This window comes from Sinohyriopsis cumingii, chromosome 6, assembly GCF_028554795.1.
Source record: "Sinohyriopsis cumingii isolate HCF-2022 chromosome 6, ASM2855479v2, whole genome shotgun sequence".
Lineage (NCBI taxonomy): Eukaryota > Metazoa > Mollusca > Bivalvia > Unionida > Unionidae > Sinohyriopsis > Sinohyriopsis cumingii.
The window spans coordinates 70,079,604-70,092,144 of record NC_142966.1 but is presented as its reverse complement, the minus strand read 5'-3'; the positions used below and the strand labels follow the sequence as shown (position 1 = coordinate 70,092,144).

Below are 12,541 nucleotides of genomic sequence, written 5' to 3'. Positions count from 1 at the left end.
GGCCGGCCCTGCTGCCTGGTTTGTCTGGCTTGTGGTCGGCCTGAATGTCGGCGACGGTCCTGCTATCACCGGTACCGGCTGCTCCAATGGCCTGGCTGGACGGACAGATTTCTCACTAAAATCTCCGCCATAGTATTGATATGTTGCCGGCGGTACAGCTTGACGGATGGATTTATCACTAAGATCCCCGTAAATCATATTTGGTCGGACCATTTTAGCAATAGGGTCCCCATGCTGGGACAGCTAGACGGCCGGTGACATAGAGGTTGTATAATGAAATGGATCCGCTGGATCCGGTAAAAACCCCATGCGTCCTGACTTACAGGCCCGAAGGCCATGCTCGGACATGCGGGGGGACTTACGCCCACTGGGCAGCCTAAAATTGGGGGAACATTCCCCCAAAGAGTCAGAAAAAGCTGTGGAAGCGAGCGAGGGAAATAAGGGTAATATCTGGCCTGATGTCAATAGCTGCGTCGTCGTTTCCTGGACCAAACAACGCATCTGTTCAAAGGTGGACTGTTGTACCCTGTCAACATTATTTTCCTCCATTGCCGCTGATGTTACTGTGGCTGACGGTTGCAAACGACGAACTTTAGGTGGAGGGGGGCACCCAAACGTCCCCCACAAGACTCGCAATGGAGGCTGTCTTTGGATGTATACTGAGGACATCAATGCTATCTTTCTTCGACTTATTCCGTCTATCCCTCCCTTTTGCTGCCTTCTGGACTACATCAGCCCACATTTGCTCTGTCCAAGTATTACACACGCTGCATGGTATAGATGATGTACACTTGGTACATACAATACAAGAGTCATGGTTGTCTTCTTTTGCTTTGAACTTTTTGCATTTGGTTGACATTTCTAATGAAACGACACAAGAAAAGAAAACAAAGCACAAATTAGCAATTCAGCATGTTATTAATTCGCTAATACCACAACCGTTACTAACGGAATAAGCGAAAATTAGTCAGTGTCGCGTTAACTCTTAACTGACAACACGAGTTCAGCGATAGCGTGTGTAACATGGTCTTCAGTAGACGAAATCCATAAGGGTGACAAAGTCACTCAGTTTTGAAAAAATTGTTAAAATAATGTATACAACCTGTAGAAGAATGATTGTCCAACGCAATAAATCCAAATTTAACTTTGGATGGTCCAATTTAACGCTAAGATGGCTTGGATTGTTTGGAGGTATAATGTACGTGTTATCAGTACAAGTGAAGCTTACAAACTAGTGACACCTGGCGGTGGAAAGGGGAGGTAAGGGGCAAGAGTTATTGCCCTTTGGTATATATGAGATAGACAGAAAAGACGAATTTTCATCTTTTAGTAGGGCTGGATTCAAGAGGAAGCAGGCTTATATCCTAACGTTAATGTGATCGGGGAACGTATTTGAAGGAGAAATGTGTTTCTATGAGAATACTTACATGATCATAATCAACATTAGGAAATAAATTCTGCTATCTCCCTAAAAGATGAAACAATTTATCTGTATCATTAAATCGCATGTACACATGGGGAAGTAACTCCCAAAATTTACCTCCCCATGCCCCTGCTAGGTGACCACCTACAACCTATATGTTTACAAGTTTAAGTTTCAGCAAAACCAATAAAACAGATGCTCACATTTGCAGGGATGGGTGTAAGGGGTAAATAGTAATGTGACTGGGCAAGTATTCTTGGAGAAATATAATTTACAAAATAATTTCCTTTCTCTGTCAAATACATGATTCAATCACATGAACCTTAGAATAAGAGGAAATGCAACCACTACCATAACAAGGTTTTATCCAGGATTTGATAAATGCAGAGATGCTCCCAGGATTTTATCATAATGGGGGATTTCCACCCATGTCACAAAAATAAGGGGAAAGTAGAAAAAAAGTGAGGGGGAGGAGGAAACGGTCATACTTCATTATTTTAGCAACCCCAGTCTAACACAGACAATATGACAGTATACCAGGAAATCTAATGAAACTGTTGACCAAGTGTAGAATTTTCATTGCAGCATCAATACACGTCATCTGCTGCTTGCAACACATTTTAAATATTGTAAAAGCTAATAAAACTATCTATAATGTTTTCTTTTTATATTTGACGCTATATTAATGGAATTATTACTTTATAATCATAGAAAGTAACAGATTTCAAGCGTCATTGGAAATAAGCATTGATCATGCCACAGTCGTGTGACACCTCTCCTCTTTATAACAAAAGGCAGGTTATTAAAACTTCATGAATAATCATGAAATTTTCAATTCAATCAGAAGAGATGTAAACAATTCGGTCAGTGGTTGTAGCACGTTCCTATGATATTACTACACAAAGAAATAATCCCTCAAACTTTACACAGATTTGACCAAAAGTTTGGCAATTTAAATAAATGCATCATACATCATCAAAATCGGCATATTCCAAGTTTTATTTTGCTACCAAATGTATATATTGGAAACGTTTATAAACCAATCGCAACAAACACTGCATTTGTAAAACATTTGAATCCCCCAGTGTTGACATTGTTAGCCATATTTGAATTTTCTAACAGGTGATAGTGATGTCAACTTTTCCACAACTGATGTTCCAAAACTAAACTTACTATTAATTTCATACAAACTGGTGTGCCAGAAGAACAAGCTAAGATGATTTTTTTAAAATAGTTCTTATCATATTAATGCTTGTTCTGTGGTTTAGACAGTATACAGTCGCAAAATGAACATGCAAAGCATAGATTTTTGTCCACTACAAATAGGCTCAAGTTGTTGATGCTGTAAATATCTGAACTGACAAACGGTCGTTGGTTTTAAAATATGTTCAATCTTATATTCATTATGTTTATCCCATTTGTTTAGATTTTGTAATGGGACACTTTCAGATGAAAAAATGATAAAAAAATCGCATCACTATCAGACAAATGCAAAGTTTCGGTATGACAATTTTAGTTTTACTTCGATAAGCAAAGTAACCTCAAGCACATTTAAAGTGGGTTCTTAAATTCCCAATGCAATGATAACATTTGATAGTATCAATAATGTTTTCAAAATACAAAACAAAAGAATGCGAAGTCTAAAAGTGATAAATTATTTTGCAGGTATATAATATTGAAACGTTAGTTCTAAGTGAAAGATGGCTGCATCCCCTGGTCCATTCTGCAAGGACTTAAATATAACATCACAGAATTTAGAAGATGAAACCAACTTGAATCACATTCATGAAATTAGGTCTACAGACTACTATAATGCTAGAAGCATTATTCTATAATGATGAATTAGGATTTTAAGTCCGTTAATGCTATAGTCTACTTGTTTAAACAGAGGTATTTTGATCCAATAAATATCTTTACTTTCTAATTTCATTTTCAGATTCTTATTTATTAGATTTTTCATAACCTTTATATTAGGGTTATATAGTTTTGTAGAACAAGATCCTGCTGGGATAAATTGTGACTAGAAAAGAAACCAAAATTGCACTCTCTTTTTAAATTGTGTGTATTTTAATTTGGCTTGTTTGTCTGTCTTTTCTGCATTTAAGCTCAAAATATCGCTGAAATGTGGGGCTGACCATCATGCCGACTGTTTTGGTCCATCCAGCATGTACATCAGATTTGAATTTAATGCCATTTTCTGGTTCAAAATATCTCACTGGCATCTCCTTTAATACCTTCTCAGCTCATGTAATCTGATATATTTCCTGACTTTAAAGATAAATTGCCTTAATTACTATGATCAGCCAGCATTCACTGAGCTAAATCATCATCTATAGATTAACAAATGCTGGGAATCGGCCATTTTGGATCTACTTGATAGCCTGCCTGTATTATAAACATGCAGTTGTAAAACTTCCTTTACACAAGGTTCAAACTTTGACACAGTGCTTGTTACTGAGCCCAATGCGCCAATCAAATTTAGAAAAACAACTATTCATGTTAATCAGAAGAAACCAGAGATGTCAACAGTTATGACAAAATATGCCATAACAAAAGCTTCAATATTTTTAGCATATCTACAAGTACCTTAAAAGTGAAGAGCTGAATAAAGTTATATACTGTGCAGAGTACATTTTCATATGTGTGACTTGAAATTAATTTGTGGGATTTCTCACACATCATCACTTTCCAATTGCGCGAATTCGTACGAATTTTGTGTGAATCATGCGTTTGTGCACCATAGGAGTATCTCTGTAAATGTGGGTACATGCCCCAAATGAATCTGAAAAAAGGGGGGGTGGCAAACTAGTTACAACGTTAGCCTTTTAATATGGTGTGAAAAAACCCTCTAATGGATTCAAAATGTGTAACAGGAAGTATAATAAGTTCATGAAATGCATATCATGTCTTCTGTATATTACAGTACAATGCATAAAACTGAAATCAATGTCTTGTGTTTTCAAATAACAATATTTTATCTACACACTAACCCCTAAAGAATCAAACCATGGACTGCAAATTGTGTCACTCCTCTGGACATATTAAGAAAGATCAGATGAGTACATATTTTCCTTTTATATATGAAAACAGAGTTTCTAAGGAAACGTCCAAAGCTCCGAATGATTTGGGGAAAGTATATATATATATATACAATTTCTATAACAATGACTCTTAATTGAAACGTATATACATCTGCAACCAGCGTGACTCTAATTCCATATTCATTATAACATGAATAGCCTCCATTTCTGACTCATGCTTCACACTACCAATGCCTTATTGAAGTTGAAGACTCTCAGGAGGTCCTTCAATGGAATCATCATGAGTCTTTTGAGTACTCTTTCTTCTACATGGCTTCTTTCTGCAGCCTTGGTTCGATTTTGATTGCTGAATCCTCTCACACAGTCAGCAGTTTGGTATGGCATTACCATGGCCATTGATATTAATTTAAGACAATCTGGAAATGTGTCCACATATTGCTGATGCACAATTTGCCTGAGTTTGCAAATTTTATCTCTGGAGTAAATTTCTCTTCTAATTATAGTCTTAGCAGAGTCCATATGTTCTGAACAGGACAGAAGCATACAGCAATAACCATGGATAATGAAGAGGGCTAACTTCTCAAAAAATAAAGAAGTCAGTCACAGCAGGAATAAATGCAAGAAGACAGGTGACATCAGTATCCCAACACTAGCTGACAAAAATGAATCACTCTCTAAAATTCTTGGATAAAGACAGTCACTGGAATTTATACTGAATTCAAACCTGGACTTATATTACTGTGATTCAACAAAAGACTGTTGATACATCAACACTCTATAAGCTATAACTGACATGTCATCGCCTTCAGTTTTTCAATTTCTTCAGGACTTGTACTGAATTTTATTCAGGACTTCAAATTACTAGGACTTGTGCTTGTAATTTTTGGATTATTTTGGGATTTAATTTGCAATACCAAAATTTTTTTTCTCATTTTCACTTTGTATTCTAAGGAAATAAATTGTTTGTTAAATTTTACAAAGCTTATTGTCTTTCACTCTTTTCTCTTACTTATTTTAAGAGTATACACTTGTAACATCAATATGGACCCAATAACTTAAAAGGGACAATATCTGATTTGTCCTCAGTCACTAGTAAACTTAGCTGCAAAGGAAGATAAGAAGGTAATTTATGTCCACAATCAAAATGTAACTTATCAAATGTTTCTGCAAATGACATATACCCAGTTCACTACAGTATGTGGAGACCACTAGGATGGTGACGATACAGTAAATTCCTTCAACTGGCACCTTGAAGCAAAACAACATCTATTTTATAGTTGTATCTGTATGCAACTGCAAACTGAGGTTGACTCCTTCAACTGAGGAGTCATCCTCGTCATGAATACTTCCCATGTTTGGACAAAGCATTCGGAATGGAAGTGTTGATGTGGTGGTGTGGTACCTGCTGACTGGACAAGTACATACCAAGGCCAAATGTATCCATAACAAAATGAAGCTCAGACAATGAGTATTAAGCCTGAGATGGAAAGGCTAACTTGGATGAATGGATATTCAGCATGGTCTCAACAGCTGAATTATGGTGGTGTGCTAGAATGGCAAGCTGGAAGAATGGGCTGGATTGATGGAAAACAATAACTAACCGTCATAAATAACAGTTGACAGAATGGAAGTTGAAAATTCTGGTATCACTTATCTCTGGTAAATGAGCCCATATATAGGACAGCAAGATGGCTGGATGGTCTGCCATGACAGCACAGGATGTAGTATGGGCTTTGTAAATGGTAGAGGCTAGCGTGATCAGACTTTAACCACATGCACTCAGTGTTACAGACACTTTAGCCATGCATGAATGTGAAGAGGTCTTATAACAAGAGGGCTGCCAAAGAGGGTTGTGAGGATTAAGGTCTTTTACTGTATTTACAAGCTGTCTGAAGTGACAGTAGCCATTAGCAGTATGGGGTTGGGATTCCATCACTGGGTGCCCTACAACTCTTGCCATGGACTTCAAGGAAAATAAATGAATGAATGAATGAACCAGCGTCTTCTATTCAATTCAATAAATGCACAGGTGAACACAACCAACAGGATCAAGTTATGAGCAAATTCAACTGAAAATACAAAAATTATGTTAACACACTTTTAAACAAAATCTAAAGTGTCTAAACAACAAACTAAATGGATGGATGACTTGACAAACTGGACAGTATACAATAGATTTAGGAGGTGTACTTAGCTGTTGTTCCCAGTCTTGATTGAAAGACAGGTTAATGGCTATCCATCTAGTGGGGCAAGGGGAGGTAAATTTATGCTGATTACTTCCCAATTTATTTCTTGTGTTCATGTGACTAGATAATGTTTTCATAGAAGAAATCAATATATGATTATTATACAGATATGATTACTATACAGAGTAAATTCTAGGTAAAAAAATTATGTGGAGACAATCTGGGCATCAAACAATGAAAGAAGTGCTTGGTGGCTGTTATCAGTCAGATACAAATACATGTATTTCAACTTGCCTCTGCACACTCCATTTGCTGTCATGACCATAGATAAGTCAAACTTCTGTGGTTTTCTGCGTTTGTTAACATCAAACAAATATATCTGTTCGCCACCAAGATTTACAAGCAGTTCACACCCATCTGGGCTGAATGTTACATATGTTGCATTTAGTGTTCGGTATCTTTTCTTGAAGTCTGTTTGTTTCCTGGGCAAATGACCTGAAAAGAAGATGAATGGAACCTGTGTTTAGCAACAGCAAGATTACAGGAAAATTATTTTAATAGCAGGTATCTCCCACCCCCCCTTCCCAATCAATAAATAACAGAATAGTGGAAAGGACAAGGTCTTAATGTCTCTCAGGTTAATAACAAATCTGATTTTCCCAATTCTGGAAATTCATCAGTCATAATAGAGGCAATTTCCTAGAGCCTGAGCATCTGCAATTCATCAGAAAGTCTCACAGATTTCTCAGTAATATTATAAGTATATTTTGTACTGGGTTTTTTAATCAAATTTTGTTCCTCTATGAAAACATTCTAATCATCTCATTAATGATACAATAAACAAAGCAATCAATTATGCTAGTTTTTTTAATTCCTTGTTCCTTGATTGTGTTCCCATTCTTGTTTTCTAACATTTCTCTTTATCCAGAATAAAAATATCCTTTTAGTATCACTCATAATCATTTAGGAAGATAACCTGAAAACCCAATAAGGAGGATTTATGCAATGTCAATGTCTCTAGCTTTTCCAAGGATTTTTGTGGGCCCATTTTGGTGCCAAAATTTGGACCCATTACCACTGATGAAAAATGTCAATTTGTCCCAATCTGAGTATAAATGAATTCCCAATCAGAACTTTTAAAAATATATAATGCAATTTATGCAAAAATTACTATAATAAGTACAGAAAGGGTCTAACAAGCCAAAGTAACATAGACTATAAAATCAACTTATGTCCAATTACATTTTCTCTTTACTTTTTTTAAGTTTTAAATTTCCACATAAAAATTCTCAATTTCCAGTCTAAAATGTCCTGAAACTTGAGTCACTGCCAATTCTTTGATATGGGAGGCATACAACTCTCAGTTATTTTGAAATTTATGTAAAATCACAAATACCTCCTTGCCACACCCCATGAGGAGTTATAGAAATTCCCAAAACACTGGTACAATCTACATCCACAGGACTATCAATGACCCAAGCTTCATGTGTCTAGCTTCAATGGCGTAGAAATTCAAGGAAATTACTTATGTTCATATGGACAGAGTGAGTGTATTACAATATTTCTGCACTTCATCAAAAGTTTGGGTATAAACTGTTTAAGCAACATTTTGATTGTGATATTTGCTAGAGTGAATCCCTCCAGTAAGTACAGTAATACCTGCTTTAAAATACTGGACACAGCCTTCGGGAAGATTGAACCCTTCTGGTGACATGTTGGCCATCAAGTTTGACCTCTCAAAAACACTTCTGCAAATAGTCACAAATATCAGAGCAGTCTATATTTGTAGGGATATTAGTTTCTATTTATCAAGAAGTTTGAACTTGTTATTTTTATAAGTAGATTTTTCCAACCCAAAGAACATGATTTTAAATGTTTAACAGATGTCATTTCAGTATGTCTGAAAATGAACTATAAAACTCCAAGCACTGTGAATGGTGTTACATGTATCTAGAGTTACTCATAAGCTATGTCCAACCGCAAACTATAAACACAGAGATCTGCCAAGGCATAATGTGCCAACAGATACAAGTATATGCAGTTTGTTAGAATTAATCAGTGGAACGTATAACAATAACTCTGATCTGTTGGCATAGTATGTGACGGCAGATCTGGGTCTATCTTGTTTGCAGTTGTACTCTGCATATAAACCAGTATATATAGTATCAAAGCTTTCTGAACAGTGTTCACAGACCCTGGGCTTTAACTAAAATTTTAAGCATTAACTTTGACTTCACAATTGATTGTGGTGACTGAGACTCCCTGTTTCTTCAGCAAGGATATGTAAAAAAATTGAACACTGAGCTCAGTCCAAATAAACTTTAATAAACAAAGTAAACTTTAATACTGACTTTGACCTAGGTTGTGGATGTATGTACAAATATTAAATGGTCAAAGTCATTGCAGTTTTGAGGTTCCAACAACAAAAACTAAATCAATCATAAATTATGTCATTGCAAGTTAGAAAACTGTATGAAATATCTGCAAAACTATAACGATCATATTTAATTTTCATTTTGCTATCATATATGTTATGATACAGATAAAATGATAATTACCACTGCATTGCCAAACATTCTGTCCATAGGTTTTGTGAAGTTTTCAATGTATATAAGTAAGCACAAATACTATTTCAAATAGTATCTCATTCAATATAATGAGGTTAGTAAATGTTAAGTAAACTTTACTCTATAAAACATTTGGAGAAAAAAAACACAACTCATATGATTTACAGTATATTGAGCACATATGCAATTTCATCAAATCCAATATACCACACAAAAATGTGAATAAACATATTCTTAAAAGCTGATTTCTAATCAGAAGCACCCATATTATGAATCTTTTCACAAGGTTTCATTCTGTGGATGGCAACCTTATGGAAGACAGATTTTATAAGAGTACTATTTTTGGGGGAAACAACTGACAATAACTACACTTAGTCTACTACATACATGACTTCGTTCTAAATAGCACAAAAAATGAGTTACTGATGTAATTTGTAGTTCCATCTACCCAAAAGCCTATTGATCATGTTCAGTGTATTCAAGACAATGCCATCAATGTCTGCTGTCACCATGGTAACATGGAAATACCTATTTTCCTAGCTGCTGGATAATACAGGGAATGGAATACTTCCAGTTTAATTACAGAATCTTTAAGATCCTTTTATTTTCCACTATATGTTGCAGGTGGCTACATGTAATTGCTCAAAGGTATTTTCTTTCAGAGTACAAAGCACTTGAACAGATAGCAGCACATGTTCCCAGATTTCCAGTTATTCTAAACAATGGTTTGGAAAAATAAAATTAATCCTATGTTAAGCTGTCAAGTACCAAATAAGGCATCGATTAAAATGTCTTCCTATTCATATATCAGTATTTGTAAATTTAAGATAATATAAATAAGTATGAAATTGATGTCTTTTACATGATTTGTAAATAATTATAAAATATTATCATTCTTATTGCTTAGTTTCATTTGTCCACAACTGCATAATGACTGGGTACATTGCATTTATATGATCTACAATGATTAGAAATTGTGTCATACATACCATGCCTAACCCCCAAGAGGTATAAGCATAATTATTTCTATTACAAGTGGCAACAAAGTGCAATTTAGGTATAAAATGCATAATTTAAAATCTGTACAGTACCTGCTGCCATTGTCATTTGGTAACTTTACACTACTGCAAGTCAGCATGCGCCTATCATACAGCCTGACAAAGGGATCATTGGCTCCTACAGCTAGCTGTTCAGGATTATGAGGGTTGATGGCAATACACTTGGCCTCTGCCTCCCCACCCATGTGAGCCTTGAGGTTCACAAGGACATTTTTACCATTTGGCTGGCATGTCTCAGGACTTCGAAGATCATATTGCCTACAAAGACAAAAAATTCCAAGGTTTTATATGTCTTGCCCACTTCCTTGCCTGATATAGCTGAGGTCACTACCAAATTACTTTGACTTTTCATATGGGATAATGGGTCAGAAAGAAGGTGGAGTGCATAAATATAAAAGGGCAGTGTTTACTGACTCTATAGTTAATATACGGTAGTTATTCCCGCTCCCAAGTGTAAGGGCTTAAGACCAAACTAAAAAATGTTAGTCGAAAACTTAACAAAGATTTTAAAATCTCCTCAACCTGAAAGGCGCTCAAAGACTGAATAAGGCTTCATGGGTTTAAAAATGCAAAGCTTTCTGATTCTATACCCATATAGTGACCATGCAGCTGAAACCTTAATGCAAAACATCTCAGAGGGTGGGAGAGCAGGTGTGCATAATGTTGAGGGAGCAGTGCTTGCTAAATGTACATTCTAAGTACAAGAAACATATTTTACAGGTTTGAGACTAAAACCTATACAGAGGAGCAATACACTTAACCAAGCTTTATAAATGACCCTGACACATCATGAGGGTAAAAGGGAGGGTAGGGGTGCATCAACATGATTCTATAGTCCAAGTTAAATAGCTTTCCCTCTCTAGACTTGGTAGTGATGGCCATACATAAAAATCTTTCCCAAAACCTTAACCAGTGCTGTTGATGTCAATTTGTTGATCGTTTTACTTCCTTGTCAAGTCCTTCACCCTACAGAATATGAACTGAATACATTATTTTCAGGTTCATTTAGGGTGGCAAAACCAAGAGGGTAAAAAGGGATACTCTCATAGCTTCCTTAAAGACTGAATGACAATATTACTGACATGAATTTCAACACTGCTGTATATATGAAACTTTATATGTCAATATACTTTGGTCCCATTCTTTATGAGACTATCCTGCTCTGAAATGAAATGTTCAAGATATGCTACGTGTTCTGATACAGAACAAGACGTTCCCTGAGCAGGATACTTTCTCTCTTAACAGAAGCATCATAAAGAGAGAACCAAAGTTCAAGCATGAAAGAAACATACAAAAAAGAATAACTAATGATGATCTTCCCTTCTTCCCAGAACACTTGTAATCTTTAATGTATATGGTGATACTTTAATGCAAAGATGATTTATACAGGTACTCTATCTACAATTACTATGACAAATGCTACCACTTGTCAATATCTTTGTACATACATAATGATAGGATTCAGTGCATCATTCATATTATGATGTCTATTCAAGTGATTGATTTTTAGTCATCAAGTTTTCCTGTATATTACTGTGCATGTTGGCCTATTTAAATTTGAACTTGGAAAATAATTGACTCCTGCAAACATATAACATCATAGTCTCTACTTGGTTTGCAACTTACATGATTAGACCATCCTCTGCTGCACTCCAAAACATGAAGGGGACATTGGGTGCTGTGGCAAGTCTTTTTACTCTGTTGATATGGCAGGAGAAAACATGGGTTGTTTCCCCTACATTCAAATCATGTACACGAATCTTGCAGTCAGCAGCTCCACTGACCAGAGTGGAATCTCCGGAGTTGGGTAAAAACTGCAGCACAAAAAGATGTATGACCTTTTAAATCATGCAACTAATGTAATCATCTTTGAAAAACATTACACTTAGTAATTATCAAATTTACTTTCATTGGTGACTGATTAAGTACTGAATAATACAAAACCCAAGGGAATATGGAAAAGAATGCATGAGCTTGTATGGCATCGTCTGTTATATAAATCATGGCCCTATATTTTAATATTCGATTAATAAACTATATTTCAGACATTTACACTTTCAAGTTTGTCAAAGACATACTTACAAGGGGCCCTGAGTGGCTAAGTGGTCTAAAGCACTCTCCATTATGGATCACTGCTATCTCACCTCTGTCTGCGTGCGTTCGACTCTAGGATTCGGCCAATGTGGGTATGTGAGAAAGTTTGCCAGTAGCTTCTCGTGGGTTGGTGGTCCTTTCCAGGTTTTCCCTCCACCATTAATACTGTGTT

The 12,541-nt window shown here is 35.9% G+C and overlaps 1 protein-coding gene across 1 annotated transcript in view; it reads right to left on the bottom strand.

The window, feature by feature from the left end:
• Positions 1–12,541, bottom strand: part of LOC149797160 (WD and tetratricopeptide repeats protein 1-like) — a 54,611-nt gene that overhangs the window by 26,295 nt on the left and 15,775 nt on the right. Inside the window, exons 5-8 of the mRNA XM_089961833.1 lie at positions 11,902–12,089; positions 10,309–10,533; positions 8,310–8,398; positions 6,945–7,145 (exon numbers count right to left, since the gene is read on the bottom strand). Coding sequence (XP_089817959.1) covers positions 6,945–7,145; positions 8,310–8,398; positions 10,309–10,533; positions 11,902–12,089 — 703 coding nt within the window. The remainder of the gene's footprint in view (positions 1–6,944; positions 7,146–8,309; positions 8,399–10,308; positions 10,534–11,901; positions 12,090–12,541) is intronic.